Here is an 18,754-nt window from a genome sequence, read left to right as displayed (position 1 = left end):
TTTTTTCTAACTGCATCTTGGTCCTTTAAAGAGGAAGAAGGAAAGGGGTGGGGACATGTAGCAGGATCCTTTTGATGCCAGGCTGTAGTACTTCAGTTTCTTTAGCCCTGGTACATCTATTTCTATCTCCCACCAAAATGTTCTCTCTGGCAAGGGACACCCTCACCACCCTCACCTGTCTCCCACCTTCCTCCCTTTCCGCTACTCCATACTCTGTTATTCTCAGTTGCATCAATGGCTTATTTTCTGAGCTCTTTCTCTTTCAGCCAAAGACACTTGCCTCTTTATGAAGTACACAAAGAATCCCTCAGTGAAAGACTGAAGAGAGGCTTGAGTTAGTAGCTCCTTCTTTGGGTACCTTAGGTGATTTCCCCTGGCAGGCCACTTTGAGCATTTATGGCCTGGGAAGAACAAATACAGGCCTCTGGTCCAGCTTCCCACTTTTAATCCTCAGCTTCATCCTACATGAAAAGGGGCCTTGCATAGGTCCAAATCCCATGCACACCACCCCCCATAAACTACTCTCTCTGCAGCCCAGTCTGTCCTGGGACTTAGGGAAGAGACCCAAGCATGACTTGGGAGGGAGCGTTCTGGGGGTCTCCTATATCCAGAGAGGGAAGGTATAGGCTCCAACAAGGGCATCTATATAGCCCTATGAACCCTTTGCAGAAAGGCATGCAGTTGGAATTTAGTCCAAATAGGGCCCATGGCCTTTCTAGTCAAAGGCTGGTTTATAAACCAGCGACATCAGCACCACCAGGGAAGTTGTTAGAAATTGAGACTCTCAGGCCCAACCACACAGCTACTGAACCAGAATATGTTAAACAAGATCCCCAGATGATTTGTATTTTAAGTGTTAGAATTTGAGAAACCATATTCTGATGCAGGTGCCTAGATGCTCCAAGAATGGAACAATATTGCCTTATGGGGGTAAGAAGGGAAAGGAGTTGCTTGTCTTATGACTAGAATTTTATAAGCCATATGGGAGAATCTAGACTTTGCCTAGCCTAAGAGAAAGAGAGAGGGAGATTTTCCAGTAGTTCTTCAACCCTTTATTGCCTTGGGGAGGGGAGGGAAATTTCAATGGATCCTAACTCCTACCTCATAAACCTTTTATGTATGTATTCCGAGGCAAATGACTTCTCCCAGACTCTCGGGCTTTTTCTCCATACAATAAAGAAGCTAAATCAGATGATCTCTCTCTAACCCTCCCTCCAGGGAAGCAAAATATCCTTGAATGGGAAGCAGCATAAAACTGTGAAAACAGTATGCATCTTAGAGGCAGTCTGAGCCTATTTCATATTATGTCTCTACCATATATTCCTTGTGTGACCTTGTACAACTCAACATCTCTGGCCCTCAGTTTCTTGTCTCAAAAAGTGGGCTAATAAAACTGCTGTATCAGCAGGGATGCACACAGAGAACCTACTACAGAACTGTGACCCATAGTATATGTTCACAAAATACTAATGTTTATTCCAGCACAAATGTTCATGCCTTTCGCAGAGAACCAGCTGATCCTACAGGCACAACGAGGACACAGAAACTGTAGAAATGTTATGAGTCCCTGCTTCTTCATTTTCTTACCTGACAGGGTTTCTTTTCTTCATAGAAAGGTCTGAGCTTTGTCGGCAATACTAGAGGTGGGAAGATTTAGCTCTGAACCAGTGGTCAGATCCATTAAATGAATTCTCTGCTCCTATTCAGACTAAACAGAGGGACCTAATTCTCATAGTCTGTTATCTCCCTCTCCACACATGGAGTTACCAGGGGAGTTCAAGAAAGACACCACAAGAAGAGAGATGAAGTTTCTATAGGAGAAGGAAGAAAAATGGATTATCGTATCTTGATTTTCCCTCCCACATATCTACAGAAGGCAAGGCATCTAAGTAGATTGGTGAAGGAGAGAATAGAAGAGGTAGAGAGAAGGCAGCACTAGGAGTTGTGAGATAGCATTGATGCCCAACTGGATTTATTTATATTTTTAAGAAACCAGGCAGGGGGAAAAAAAAAAAAGAAATGAGATGGTAGAGCCGCATGGCTTTGAATTTTTAAACTTATAGTTAGCTAGAGGGAAAATACCATTTTTGCCACATTTTCATTCCACACAGGGTTACAATATTAATTGGCTTAGCAGACTTACAATCAGCAATTTCTTTTGCGGTGCACAGGTTAATGGAGTTGCCAGAGTGTTTCAGATATGAAATTGTTGCCTCATAATTATGTGGCTCTTCAAATTCAGCACTGAGAAGCATGGAGAAAAAGGTTACTTAAAATAAAACATTGCTTTAAACATATTTTAAAACTTTTTGTATTTTTTTCTTCATTAGAGAAGCAGTATGTCTGACAAATGTGGTGATTTAAACAGATATGGAAGACATTGCCCCTACTCTAAACATATAGAAATTCTGAAAAATACAACAACACAAAGAATTATATGAAAAATACATAACTCATCTAGAAATCAATAAAGTCTCCAGGTGCCAGATATAGGGAGGAAAGCACAACTAAACATGTAAGTGAGAATTACATGCAAAGGAAAAGTGAGACAGATAAAGAAAAATCTTAATGACTGGATGGCTGAGGATTTACTTTGAGTCAGGAGTTAATTCTGAGCCACAGGCCTTATCTGAATGGGAAGCTAGAACCAAGCTATCAGCATAAAGTTCAGTCACAAAATGCCATTTCATCTGTAAAACAAATTGTAAAAGATATGTGTACACTTTCCCAGGGAATAACAGGGAAGCTTAATATACAGCTATGACTGCTGGAGCTAAAAGAATCGCCCATGAGAAATCAGGAACTTGAAAGCCAAGTACAGGTGGGGCTCTAAATGTATACTATGTATTTCAGAGACACAGAGACAAAATGGTGCTTGTAATCTAACCACTGTAAAGTAAATCCGAAATCATTCTGTAAAGCTGCTTCTACAACTCAAGACATGTACGGTAGGCAAAAGAAACAATTTCCACTTAAAACAAGCTTATAGTAAAAGAAGAAAAGCAAACCACATAGAGATGAGCTACCACACATAGTCAGATGATATAACAAAATGACAGGACTCAGTAACAGAATGACATGAAAATGACTTTAAAATAACTATTTTTTAAATGTTAAAAGAAAAAAATGAAATCCATTAGGTAAAAAACAAAACAAACAAACAAACAAAAAACACTTTCAAGAGTGTGGAAGAAGAACATAGATTTAGGGACAAGAGAAAAGAGTACAGAAATCATTAGTTCTTATAATAAAAAAATTAATATAGAGGTTGAAAAATAGATTAGACAGCAGAAGAGAGAATTGGGGAATTACTTAGATCTAAGGAAGACACCCAGAATGTAGCATGGAGAAATGAAGAGATGCAAAATATTAAAAGAGAAGTTAACAGTGGGGAAGACAGACAGGGCTCTCAACAGCTCAGTGACCAAACCTTGAGGGTGTGCTCACAATAGGGAAAGTGGGTCATTGCAACCAGCTGGTCTGAAGGCAATCACAGCTCAGATACAACAGTGAGGCCCACACAGCCCATAAGGGGGACACCCCTGGAATGCCTGGTTCTCGTGGCCCAGAGGGATTGTGCTATAGGATATGATAGGACCTCTTGTACACAAGGCCACTACTTTTAAGACCAGGAGATGTAGCTGACCTCCTTAATATACAGAAACAAACATAGGGAGTTAGATAAAATGAGACAGAGAAATATGTCCCAGATATAAGAATAAGACAAAAATCACAGCAAAAGAGCTAAATGAAACTGAGATAAACAGTATGTCTGATAAAGAATTCAAAGTAATGGTCATAAAGACATTCACTGGACTTGAGAAAAGAGTGGATGGTTTCAGTGAGAACTTCAATAAAGAGGTAAAATATATATAAAAAAGAACCAGTCAAAGATGAAGAATTCAATAACCGAACTACATGAGAAATACATGAGAGGAGGGACAGGGTGTTTCAGTTGCTTAAATGTCTGACTCTTGATTTCAGCTCAGGTCTTGATCTCAGGATTGTGAGATTGAGCCCCACGGTGGGCTTCAGACTGGGCACAGAGCCTGCTTAGGATTCCCTTTCTCCCTCTCCTTCTGTCCTTCACCTCCTTAAAAAATACATGAGAGGAAATCCACAACAGATTAGAGGACATAAAAGAAAAGATCAGCAACCTGTAAGAGAGGGTGAAAGAAAGCACCCAAGCTGCATGGCAAAAAGAAAAAAAAATTAAAAATGGGAAGTAGATTAAGGAAACTCAGTGCCATAATCCAGTGCAAAAACATTCACGTTATAGGGGTCCCAGAAGGAGTAGGGAAGAGAAAAGTAGACGCAAAAACTTATTTGAAGAAATAATAGCTACAAACTTCCTGAATCTGGGGAAGTATACAGAAATCCAGATCCAGAAGGCAAAGAGACACTCCAGCAAAATTAACCCAAGGAGGTCTACACCAAGACACATAATAATTAAAGTGGCAAAAAGTGATAATAAGGAGAGAATTTTAAAGGCAACAAGAGAAAAGATTTACATACAAGGGAAACCCCATAAGACTATTAGCTGATTTTCCAGCAGGTATTTTATAGGTCAAAAAGAATGGGATGATATATCAAACTACTGAAGAAAAGAAAAATCCTGCAACCAAAAATAACATACCCATCAAGGTTCTCATTCAGAATAGGAGAGGCAAAAAATTTCTCAAACAAAAGTTAAAGGAGTTCATCATCACTAAACCAGATTTACAAGAAATATACCCATGTATATACTGTCTATAAGAGATTCATTTTAGTTCTAAAGACACATACAGACTGAAAGTGAAGGTCTAGAAAACATAAACCATTTAAATGAAAGTGGGGAAAAAAGAAAAAAGAAGCCAGGGCCGCAATACCTATATGAGACAAAATAAACTTTAAAACAAAGACTAGCAAAAGACAAAGAAAGGCACTACATAATGATAAGAGGATCAACCCAACAAGAGGATATAACAATTATAGATATCTATGCACCCAACATTGGAGCACCTAAATAAATAAAACAAATATTAACAGACTTAAATGTAGAAATTGACAGTAATACAATAATAGGGGACTTCAGCACCCACTTGCATCAATGGATAAATCCTACAGACAGAAAATTAACAAGGAAATAGTAGTTTTGAAGCACACATTAGACCCAATGGACCTAAAATATATATACAGAATATTCATCCAACAACAGGAGAATACAACTCTTTTCGAGTACACATGGAACATTCTCTAGGACAGATCACAGTAGGCCACAAAAGAAGTCTCAATAAATTTAAGAAAACTGAAATCATACCAAGGATCTTTTTGAACCACAACCATATAAAACTACAAATCAATTTTAAGAAAAAATCTGGAAGGAACACTATAGGAGGCTATGTAGTATGCTCCTAAACATTGAATGAGTCAAACAAGAAATAAAGGGGGGAAAAAAATACACAGAGATAAATGGAAATGAAACACAATGGTCCAAAATCTTTAGGATGCAGCAATAGAAGCCTACTTCAAGAAACAAGAAAAATCTCAAATAAATGACCTAAATTTACACCTAGAAAATTTAGGAAAACAACAAACAAAGCACAAAGCTAGTAGAAGGAAGGAAATAATAAAGATTAGAGCAGAAATAAATGAACTTGAGACAAACAAACAAACACAATAAAAAAGACTGATGATGGGGCACCTGGGTGGCTCAGTGGGTTAAAGCCTCTGCCTTTGGCTCAGGTCATGATCTCAGAGTCCTGGGATCAAGCCCGGCGTCGGGCTCTCTGCTCGGCGGGGAGCCTGCTTCCCCCTCTCTCTCTGCCTGCCTCTCTGCCTACTTGTGATCTGTCTGTCAAATCAATAAATAAAATCTTTAAAAAAAAAAACAAACTGATGAACCAAGAAGCCAGTTCTTCAAAATGATAAACAAAATTGATAAGCCTTTAGCCAAGTTTCTCAAGAAAACTGGAGGAGTTAAGTAAATATAATCAGAAATGGAGGAGTAAGATCTGACAGTACAGAAATACAATGGATGATAAGAGACCATTATGAACAATTTTATGACAAAAAAATTGGACAACTAGAAGGAATGGATAAGGTCCTAGATATATGTCATCTTCAGAAACTAAATTAGGATGAATTACAAAAGTTGAACAGGCTGATTACTAGTAGTCAGTAATCAATATTGAATCAGTAATCAAAAAACTCCCAAAAAACAGAAGTCTAAGATCAGATAGTTTCAGGGTAAATTCTACCAAATATTTAAAGAAGAGTTAATATCTATTTTTTCTCAAACTATAACAAAAAAATAGAAGAGAAAGTAAACTTCCAATTTCATTCTATGAGGTCAGCTTGACTCTGATACCAAAACCAAACAAAGACACTACAAAAAAAGAAAACTATAGGCCCATATCTCTGATATACCAAAAATACTCAACAAAATACTAACAAACCAAATTCAACAATACACTTTAAAAAAAATCAAGATCAAGTAAGATTTATTCCAGGATGCAAGTGTGGTTCAATATTTGCAAATCAATCAGTGTGATACCTCACCTTAATAAGAGAAAGGATAAAGACCTTATGATCATTTCAAAAGAAGCAAAATAAAAGAGCATTTGAAAAAATACATCCAAAAAATAAGAAAAGAAAACATACATCTATTTATGACAAAAAAAAATCTCAACAAAGTGGGTTTAGAGGGTAACAGACCCGAACATATAAAGGCCACATATGAAAAATAGCTAACATTATATTCAAAAGTGAAAAGCTGAAACTTTTCCTCTAAGATCAGGAAGAAGACAAGAATGTCTTCTTTAACTACGTTTATTCAACACAATAGTGGAAATCCTAACCACAGCAATCAGGTAAGAAAAAGAAATAAAAGGCAATCTAAATTGGTAACAAAGGACTAAAACTATAATTATTTGCAGAGGACATGATACTATATATAGAAAACCCCAAAGATTCCACCAAGAAACTATTCAAACTGATAAATGGTTCAGTGAAGTTGCAGGATACAAAATAAGTATACAGATATCTGTTGCATTTCTAGATGCTAATAATGACACAGCAGAAAGAGAAATTAATAATTCCATTTACAATTGTACCAAAAAGAATAAGCCTAGGAATAAATTCAACCAAGGAAATGAAGACCTGTACCTGAAAACTATAAAACACTGATGAAAAAGATAGAAGATAAGACAAATGGAAAGATACACTATGCTCATAGGTTGGCAGAATTCATATTGTTAAAATGTTCATACTACACAAAGCAATCTAGTTTCAACACAATCTCTATCAAAAGACCAATAGTGTTTTCTATAGAATTAGAATAATTGTTTATAAATTAACATAATGCATGTAAAATATTTATAGCATATAAAATATGTAAATGATAAAATTTATATGGAATCATAACAGACCTCAAATATCCAAAGCAATCTTAACAAGACTAAAGCTAAAGGTATCACAATCCCCAATTTCAAGATATACAATAAAGCTATAATAATCAAGAAAATGTGGTGCTGGCACAAAATTAGACACCTAGATCAATAGAACAAGATAGAAAGGCCAGAAATAAACCCATGCTTACATAGTTAATCAAGGACAAAGGAGGCAAGAATATACAATGGGGAAAAGACAATCTATTCAACAAATGGTGCTAGGAAAACTGGACAGCTGCATACAAAAGAATGAAACTGGACAACTTGCTCACAACATACACAAAAATAAACTCAAATGGATTAAAGACCTAAATGTGAGACCCGAAACCATAAAACTCCTAGAAGAAAACATGGACAGTATCCCTTTGATATTGGCCTTAGCAATATATTTATGGATAGGTCTCCTCAGGCAAGAGAAAAGCAAAAATAAACTATGTTGCTGCATCAAAATTAAATGCTTTTGCACAACAAAGGAAACCATCAACAAAACAAAAAGGCCGGGAGAAGATATATGCAAATGACATATCTGATAAGGGTTAATATCCAAAATACCTCAACACTGGAAAAATAATCCAATTTAAAATTGGGCAGAGAGGGGTGCCTGGGTGGCTCAGTTGGTTAAGCATTTCTCCTCAGAATAGGTCATGATCTCAGGGTCCTGGGATAGAGTACTGCTGCTGGTCCCCCTGCTTCTGCTCTCTCATTTGTGCTCTCTCTCTCAAACAAATAAATAAAGTCTTAAAAAAAAATAGGCCAAGGACCTGAATAGACATTTTTTCAGAGAAGACATACAGATGGCCAACAGACATGTGAAAAGATGTTCCACATCACTCATCATCAGGGAAATGCAAATTAAAACCATGATGATATATTACTTTATACCTGTCAGAATGGCTAGAACCAAAAAGCCAAGAAATAATAAGTGTTTGCAAGGATGTAGAGAAAAAGGAACCCTCATGTACTGTTGGTGGAAATGTAAATTGGTATGATCAGTGTGGAAAACGGTATAGGGGTCCCTCAAAAAATTAAAAATAGAATTCCAAGACAATCCATTAATTCCACCACTAGGTATTTACTCAAGGAAAATGAAAACACTAATTTGAAAAGGTATACACACCCTTATGTTTATTGCAGCATTATTTAAAATAACCAAGTCATGAAAGCAGCTCAAGTGTCATCAGTAGATGAATGGATAAAGAACAAGTGGTATATATACACAATGGAACATTACTTACCTATAAAAAAGGAATGCAATCTTGCCATTTGTGGCAACATGGATGGACCCAGAGGGTATAATGCTAAGTGAAATAAGTCAAAGACAAAGACAAATACCATATGATTTCACTTAAGTGTGGCATCTAAAAAACAACAAATGTACAAACAAAGAGGAAACAGACTCATAAATACAGAGAACAAACTGGTGGTTACCAGAGGGATGGTTAGCAGGAGAATGGGTAAAACAGGTGAAAGGGATTAAGGGTGAAAGGGATTAAGAAGTACAAACTTCCAGTTATAAATAAATAGGTCATGGAGATGAAAAGTACAGCATAGGAAATATAGTTAATAATATTGTAATAACAGTATGGTGAGAGATGGTGACTACACTTATTGTGGTGAGCACTCAATAACATAGAATTGTTGAATCAGTATATTGTGTACCTGAAACTAATAAGACTCTGTGTGTTAATTATATTTTAATTAAAAAAAGAAATGGTGATCAAATAAATTAATAAAGCTATTGGTAAATATAAGCACATATCAACTGTAAAAATGACTAACTTGCAGAAGTTTAAAAATAAGATGGAATTAAAAATATTAAATAATGATATGAAAAATAGTGGGAGAGGGCTATAAGCGTTATTCTCACAGCTTTGTATCATTTAAGAGCAAGAGAAGGATTTTGATTAACATTAAACTTAGTTAATTGGATGTCAAAATTTAACTGTAACCGCTAAAAAGAATAGAAATAGAGTGTTTAACTTCTCAGCTGGTAGAAGGAAACTATGGAATGAGAAAACTTAAAGAAGGCAGAAAAGGAAAAAATATACATGTAAAAAAATTTGTAATATATTTAAAACATAAAGTATGACAAAAATTCAAATAGATCAAGAATCACAATAAATGCAGATAGATTACTTTAATAAAGTAGTATCTGCATGTTATTAAAATCTAGTTAATGCTGCCAAAAAGCACCAATCAAACCAAAGCTCCTTTATAAATGAATGGAAAAAGAGATGCAAACGAAATACTAAACAAAAGAAATCTTAGGTCAGTTTATTAATATTAGACCATATTTCAGCATGACTGATCAAGAAAATGAGAGGAGGTACACACATGTGTGCATATACACACATACACACAAATTATAGATAAGGAAGACAACAAAACTGGACATAGATTTAGGTTTTCAGAAACCTAAGAAAATGTTACGATGAGCTTTCTGCTAATAAATTTGAAAATTTGGAATGTCCCTCAGTAAAGGAATACATGAAATGTGTTATGTTCATATAAAACTGGCAAACTTATAAATATAAAATTACTCCAATTAAAGAACTACATACAAAGGCTGATAGGCCAATAAAACATTAATGAGCCTGAATCAATAGTATACACATCTACTCTACCTCCCACTTACCTTCACTCTCAATCTATCCCTCTTTCTCCTCCACCAAATAGTTTAATGGGCAAGTTTGAATAAGTAGTTTCAGAGAAGAGAAAAAGAGAAAAGCTACCCTACTATTTTAAGAGGGCAGTATGATTTTGATATGAAAACCACAACATGACCGAAAAGAAAAAAATATAGCCCAATCTCACTTAAAACATTTAGCCCAAACCCACTAAATGCTAAAAAAAAATGAGTTAATCAGTAATAAAATTAACCCAAGAAAAACTAAAATTTATTCCAAGATATCAATGATGGCATCAGAAAATCTACCATTGCAATTACTTACTTACAATTAATTACTTACACTTACACATAAGAGAAAACCAGATTATTTTAATAAATACAAAAAAAAATTCCACACTAACTCTCTTAACTAGATTAATCTCCAACAAATATCATACTTAATTGTGAACTCTAACAAAGAGTTAATATCTCAACTCCACTGGAAACTTCTGCAATAGGAAAAAAAGAAACTCATAGAAAATTGGACAAATGGATATTACAGACATCATAGGAGAGAAATTTTGAATAGCTCATAAAAATAAATTCACACCAAAAAAATTAAAAATAAATTCACAACCATGTAGTAAGCAGGGAAATGGAATGAAGACAATGAGAATTAGTTCACACCTGCCAATTTAAGAATCCCAAAGTTTGAAAATAATATCTCATTTGGCAAGAATACTGAGAAACTGGAACTTCACACTAGCTGGAGAACATAAACTGACACAACCATTTTGGAAAATAGTTTTTCAATATAGAGTAAAACTGAAGTTGTTTACTATTGTTTGGGAGATTTATTTCTAAGAAAATAACCTAGGGAAACCTGGTTACACATATATGAGCTGATTATTATAGCATCATTTGAAAGGGTGAACATTCAAAACAACTGGAATGTCCCTCGGTAAAGGAACACATGAAATGTGTTATGTTCATATGATGGAATGTCTACAATATGCAATTATATGGAATAAACTAGACTCATGCATCAATGTAGATAGAATATGAAAACACAACTCTGAGAAAAATCATATAATAGGTTAATAAGATGCCATTTATTAAAAAATGTAAAATACTGTATCATTAATACGAATTTGTAGTTAAAGTATAAGATATACACTAAACGGATACATTCTTATATCCATATTACAATTTGCTGTTCGGAGGGAGGAGAATGAGATTAGGGAGTGAAACGAAGGGGACTTCATTTGTATTTGTAGCAAATGGAAAATCACTATTTCACTAAATGTGGAGCATAGGAGAGAAAAGAAAAGAATCACCTGTGATCTTCCTACCTTAACAAAAGTGAGGTCTTAGTATTTTGGTATTCTTCCTGATTTTTTCCATTTATTGGCATATTTGTCTACTTGCAGTTACAGACAATGAAGAGTCTGGAGTTCTCTCTTTTCTTGTCCCCCCCCCCTTCCCCATTTATTATTACAAGCACATTCTATCCAATTGTTTTCCCTCATTTGACCAACTTGGGTATTTTCAGATTTTTTTAAAATCATATTCTCTAAAGATGTATGAATAGTTCATTTTGCTGAAAAGGAAAAATTATGAACTCTAATGCATCAGTAATTTCTCCTCTATTTTGTTTCCCTCCCCTATCATAAAGTAATCGAGAGAAACTTTCTTAAATTATAGACTATGCCATGTATCTCATGCTCCAATGACCTAACAATCTCATCAGGTCTATGGTAAATTAACTTTATTAATAAGAAACAATTTGTGGAAAAATTGAAAGAATATGTCTAATCAATTTCTTGGACTACTTTTGTCAGAAATGAATAAGTATCTGACTTTAGATGATCAAAAAGAATTTCAACTGAATATAAAAGCATCTTTCAGATCAATTGTCTTTACAGAGGGGTAGTCCCAGGATTAACGTTAAAAATGAAAAAAGATATTGTGGATGTATTTAAACCTCCTTTTTTATACCTGAGAATATCTTTTATCCTCTTCCTGGTCCATTAAAACCAGATCTGAAATCTGCTATGATTTAATACAGCCTGGGTCAATATAAAGAACTTGGATTGTAGAGAAGAAATAACTATGATTTAAATAAATCTTTCTGTCAATTTTTTTGTTTCCACATTTATTAAAATTTCTGTCTATAGTCTGTTTCCAGGACTATACACATTATTGGGAGGCAGCACAGAATTATAGACAAACTTGGAACTTGGGGTCAGACAGATATAAACTTGAATCTTAGCTCTTTTACTTTCTAATTATAAAGTACTGAATAAATACCTTAATCTCAGTTTCCTACTCTATAAAACAGTAATAATAAAATCTAATTTAAAGTGTATTGTGGATATTGAATGAAATATTTGCTCTCTGCACATAAGCATTCCAATAAAGTGTGCTAGCAATATTATTATATTGGAAGACAGAAATTATAATATTTAAAAAAATGTTTTGACACACATCTAATGGGTGACTGTGATCCCTTCCAAACACCTTGGAGGGTGGGTACTATCTTCTCAGTCTTGCTCTGCTGTGCTCCAGGCATGCGAGTATCTCTCAGAGGGGAACTATTACACATACCTGATGCCCTGGTTTTTAGTCTAGTGCCATGGTTTTTGTGGATGTTATCCAGAAAATACTCCTTGATCACTTGATTCTGGTAGCCAGAGGGGCTTAGTACCTGTGTCCCACAGAACTGAACAATTGGAGAGACAGTTCTTGGCAGACTGTCACCCCTAGAGTATTATATAAACATCCGACTGAAACACAAACCCAGTCATTCTCTAAAAGAGGCCCATTTGCTTATACTGGAGTTTCACCCTGAGGGACAGGATTTAGGTGTGCCACGTATCTAGAGGCCTATTGAGGGGCTCTCAGGGAACATAGGCCAGTGGCCACCATCTTTGTACTCTCCCTCTGCCTTGCTACTACTCACAGGCGTCTTCCAGAAAGGAGCTTATACACTCATCTGGAGCCCAGATTGTTCTGACTGTCACCCAGGGACCACATCCAGATTGCCTAGCTCTGGTAGTCAGTGGGGCTTATGTATGTAGCCATACAAGACTGTAGATATTTGCATACTCTGAAAGCTTCTGCCAGAGGGTCTGGCTCCTAATCAGCCTGAATCTGGGTGCTGACTGAAGCTCTCTCCTTTGGGACACTGACAGTTCTTGGCATAGCCTCACTACTGGGAGCTATTAAAAATATAAAAATATAATAGGCTGCTTGGAAGATCAGAAAAGTTTGAGAATACCAAGAGCTAGGGCCGTGAATGATAAGGTTTATTTCCTACACAAGGCCACTCCTTCAAGACTGGGTGAGGTGGCTGTTTCATCTACTATACAGAAACCAACACAGAGAGTCAAGCAAAATGAAGGAACAGAGGAATATGTTCCAAAAAAAACCACAAAAAACAAAAAACAAAAAACCTCACAAGATAAAGTCATGGGAAAAAACCTTCATGGAATAGAGATAAACAATCTAACTAATAAAAAGTTCAAAGTAATGGTCATAAAGATGTTTACTGAACTTAGGAGAAGAATGGATGAACTCAGGAAGAACTTCAACAAGGAGAAATATAAATAGTACCAATGGAAGTCACAAAGCTGAAGAATACAATAACTGAGCTGAAAAGTACAGTAAAGGGGTTCAAGAGTAGAGCGGAAGAAGCAAGACAAAGGATCAGTGACCTCAAAAACAAGACACTGGAACTCAATCAGAGAAGTAAAAAATAAAAAGAATGAAGAAAAGTGAAGAAAGCTTAAAGGACTAATAGGACAACATCAAGCTGACTAATGTTCACATTATAGGGTTCCCAGGAGAAAAGAGAGAAAGGGTCAGAAAGAAATAATTACTGAAACTTTCTCTAACCTGGAGAAAACACACACACACACACACACACACACACACACTCAGGAAGACTAGAGAGCTCCAAATGAAATAAGCCCAAGGAGACTCACACAAAGACATGTTATAATTAACATGTTGAAAATTAAGGAAAAAGAGAATGCTGTAAGCAGGAAGAAAAAAGCAATTTGTTACATACAAGGAAACACATATAAAACTATGAGATTTCTTCAGTAGAAACTTTGTAGGCCAGAACAGAATGGCATGATTTATTCAAAGTGCTGGAAGAAAAAAACTTCAACCAGGAATATTCCACCTGGCAAAGTTAATGTTAAGAACTGAAGGGAAGATAGAATTTTCCAAACCAGCAAAACGTAAAAGAGTTCATCACCACCTAACCAACTTTACCAAAAATGTTAAAGGAACTTCTTCATGTGAAAAGAAAGGGCACTAATTAGTAATAAGAAAATACATAAAAATATAGGTAAAGGTAACTATATGGTAAAGGTAAATATATAATAAGGTAATGGATTAATCACATAAAACCAATGTTAAAAACAATCTAAAACAATTTATAAATCTAAATTGTTATATGTAAGCCCTTTGGTAACCACAAAGCAAAAACCTATTGTATATACAAAAAAAAAGGGGGGGATCTAAGCATACCTCTAAAGAAAGTCATTAAACCATAAAGGGAAAGAGAAAGAAGGGGAATAAAGGAAAAGGGGAAACTATAGAACACTGAAAAAACAATTAACAAAATGGCAAGAAAAACTTATCGATAATTACTTAAATGTAAATGGGTGAAATTCTCTTATCAAAAGACAAAGAGTGACTGAATGAGTGAGAAAAGAAGACCCACCTATATGCTACCTATAAGAGACTAAGATTCTGATTTAAGGACACACAGACTGAAAGTGAGGGTTGGAAAAAGATATTCCATGCAAATGAAAACCAAAAGAAAGTTGGGGTAGCTATACTTACATTAGACAAAATAGACTTTAAAACAAAGACTGTAATAAGAGACAAAGCATTACATAGTGATAAAGAGGCCGATCCAATAAGAAGATACAACATTTGTAAATATTTATGTACCCAACACAGGAGCACCTTAATATACATAGTATATATTAACAGACCTAAAGGAAGAAACAGACAGTAATACAATACTAGTAAGGGAATTTAATAGCCCAATTCCACCAATGGATAGATCATTCAAACAGAAAATCAATAAGGAATCATCAGCCTTAAATGACACATTAGACCAGATGGACTTAACTGATACATAAGAACATTCCACTCAAAAGCAGCAGAATATACGTTTTTCTCAAGTGTGAATAGAACATTCTCCAGGATAGATCACATGTTAAGCCACAAAACAAGTCTTAACAAATTGAAGAATATTGAAATCATATCAAGGATCTTTTCGGACCACAATGGTATAAAACCAGAAACTGCAAAAAGAAAACCAGAAAATTCATAAATATATTTTTATAGAGATTAAACAACATGTTACTTGTCAAAGATGAAAAGAGAAATCAAAAAATACCTTGAAGGACATGAAAATGGAACTACAACATACTTAAACTTATGGGATGCAGCAAAAGCAGTTTTTTTTTTTTTTAAGATTTTATTTATTTATTTGACAGAGAAAGAGACAGAGAGCACAAGCAGGCAGAGAGGCAAACAGAGGCAGAGAGAGAAGCAGGCTCCCCACTGAGCAAGGAGCCCAATGCGGGGCTCAATCCCAGGACCCTGAGACCACGACCCGAGCCGAAGGCAGCGGCTTAACCCACTGAGCCACCCAGGCGCCCCAGCAAAAGCAGTTCTAAGAGGAAAGTTCATAGAGATAAATGACTACCTCAAGAAACAAGAAAAGTCTCAGATGAACAACCCAGCACTACCCCTCAAGAAACTAGAAAAAGAAGAGCAAATGAAACTCAAACTCAATAGAAGGAAGGAAATTACAAAGATCAAAGAAGAAATAAATGAAATGAAAAGACAACAGACAAGACCAATAAATGTAAGATCTGATTCTCTGAAAAGATAATCTTGCACAGTGAAGAAAACCATCAACAAAATAAAAAAGCAACCTACTAATGGGAGAGAATATTTACAAATCAGATCTGTGATAAGTGGTCATTATCCAAAATATATAAAGAACTTCTACAACTCAATAAACCGCAAAAACACCCAATTAAGAAATGGGCATACTATCTGAATAGACTTTTTTTTCCCAGAGAAGACATAGAGATGGCCAATAGGTACTTTAAAAGATGCTTAACATCACTAATCAGGAAAATGCAAATCAAAACCACAAAGAGATATCACCTTATACCAGTTAGAATAACTATTACCAAAAAGACAAGAAATAAAAAATGTTAATGCAATGTGGAGAAAAGGGAACACTTGTGAGCTGTTACATGAGAATGTAAATTGATGTAGTTGTTACAGAAAACAAAATGGAGGTTCCACAATAAGTTAAAAATAGAACAACCATATGATCCAGCAATTTCACTTCTGAGTTCTTATCTGAAGGACCAGAAAGCACCAACTCAAAAAGATATACGAGCACCCTCATGCTCATTGTACCATTATTTAAAACTGCAAAGATAGAGAAGCAACCTAAATGTCCACTGATGGATGGTTAAGGAAATGTGGTACATACATACAATGAATACACACATACACACCCATTCAGCCATAAAAAAAAAGGAACTTTGCCATTTGTAACAACATGGATGGGCCTTGAGAGCATTATGCTAGGTAAAATAAGCAGATATAGAAAGGCAAACACCATCTGACTCACTTATATGTGTCATCTAAAAAAAAAAAAAGAAAGAAAGAAAAGAAAAGAAAAGAAAGCAAGCACCCAACTCATTGATACGGAGAGCAAAAGAATGACGGTTGACAAAGGTGTGGGGTGGAGTTTGGAGAAATGGGTAAAGGGTGATGGTCAAAGGTACATACTTCCAGTTATAAATAAATCATGGGGATATAATGTATACCATATTGATTACAGTTAATACTATATTACATCTCTGAAAGTTGCTAAGATAGTAGAGCTTAGAAGATCTCATCACAAAAAGGAAATTTTAACTATGTACAGTAACAAACATTAATAGACTTATTGTGACCATTTTATAACATATATACAAATAATCATTATGATGCACGCCTAAAAATGATATAACATTACATGTCAATTATACCAAACTGAAAAAGTTTTTTTTAAAATATGCATTTTGGAAAGTTATTTTTATTACAGACATAGCATCAACTTTCTCTCTTTTCTGACTTTCTCACAGAAAACCTTTAATAACTTAAGTAGTACATTGTCTCTTAACAATATCTTTAATGTTATGTATGTTTGAGAAGAAACAGCAGCTCTGTAAATGTGGGCTTAGTGTCACAGATGATTTACAAAAGAAATTTTCTAATTGTGTTTGAGTTCTTGGAATCCTATCTTCAAAATCAGTTTTTGAACAGTGGGGTCTCTGGTTGAATCATGGGCTTGTGACCTCCTCTGATAGTTGTTTCTACTTGCCATGTCAATCCCTAGACCACAGCCTTCTTTTGGAAAATAATCTAGTCAACCTCCGTGAGGCCGTAAGTTCTCGAGGAGCGGCTCACACAGCTCATTCCAACACCTGTTCACTCGGTGGAATGGTGAAACGATCCACCACGCTATTAGCTACAATTGTGGAAGGTTTGCCATGTGTTAGGGGCCGTACTTAGACTCGTCACATCCATCTCTTACTGGCTGTGTGGGTCTCAGGCAGTCATTTAAGATTTCAGAGCCTTAATTTCTTCATTGGCTCACTGTGGTTTAGCGAAGGAATAACTCCATTAACATGTGGTCAATGCCTGACAACAATCTCAGTGAGACATATTCCATCTCATCTTCTCCTGCGCCACATGACAATAGGGTAAGATGAAAATTTCTAGGGCAAGAAGGCTTTGGAAGATCTAAAGAAGAGCTTCTATTAGGTGGAAAAACTGAGACCTGAACAGCAAAACCTGTTAGGTACACTTTTGTATTTATTTTACTAGGGAGGTAAAGCAAAATTGAAAGCCCAGCTTCTTTCACTTCCCCTTTCAGTGGGCCATCCATTTTGCAGATAAGAACAGGAGTAGCTTAGCCAGGCGTGGCTCTCTGTGACATTCCACTGGTGCCAGGTGACAAGGAAGTAGAAGACCATCTGATTTGTCAATTATTCAACATCCCAAACTGGGCAAGTTCCATCTCCAGTAAATAACTTTTGGTAAGACCACTCTGCCCACAGGGCTTCACCTTAAGAACTCCTCCTCTTGAGTTAAGTGACTGCTGATGAGACTTTTTAAAAAAGACTATGACTAGATGCTACAATGGATCTTGGAATGTGTTTATGCCAGGTTCACAAAAATACACGATACATTTTTAAGGACACTCTTCTTTCACAAGCTGTTGAAACCCTGTCCTCTACATTTCTTCTTCTACTACTTCTGCTACTCCACACTCCTACCACTGGTGCTCAACTGTCCCTACCTCAACCACTTCCTCCATTTCAACAGAACACACACAAGCACGTTTGTGCATACATAGCTCTGTATATGATGCATGTGTGTTTTTTTTTTAAAGATTTATTTATTTATTCGACAGAAAGGAAAAGAGAGCACAAGCAGGCAGAGAGGCAGGCAGAGAGAGGGGGAAGCAGGCTCCACACTGAGCAGAGAGCCCGATGTGGGGCTTGATCCCAGGACCCTGGGATCATGACCTGAGCCCAAGGCAGAGGCTTAACCCACTGAGCCACCCAGGCACCCTGATACATGTGGTTTAAATGTCTATATATACATATGTGTG

At 35.9% G+C, this 18,754-nt stretch overlaps 1 protein-coding gene across 4 annotated transcripts in view; it reads right to left on the bottom strand.

Annotated features, from left to right (window-relative positions):
• Positions 1 to 18,754, bottom strand: part of FYB2 (FYN binding protein 2) — a gene marked incomplete at its 5' end in the record, with an annotated part of 126,743 nt that overhangs the window by 59,375 nt on the left and 48,614 nt on the right. For all 4 annotated transcript variants that reach the window (XR_013966651.1, XM_080800485.1, XM_080800484.1 and 1 more), the window contains one exon: positions 2,144 to 2,244. Coding sequence is in view for 3 of the 4 variants with exons in the window: in XM_080800485.1 (XP_080656611.1) it covers positions 2,144 to 2,244 (101 nt within the window). The remainder of the gene's footprint in view (positions 1 to 2,143; positions 2,245 to 18,754) is intronic.

This window comes from Martes martes, assembly GCF_963455335.1.
Source record: "Martes martes genome assembly, chromosome: 4".
NCBI classification, from domain to species: Eukaryota; Metazoa; Chordata; class Mammalia; order Carnivora; family Mustelidae; genus Martes; species Martes martes.
This window is presented reverse-complemented; position numbering and strand designations above follow the sequence as displayed.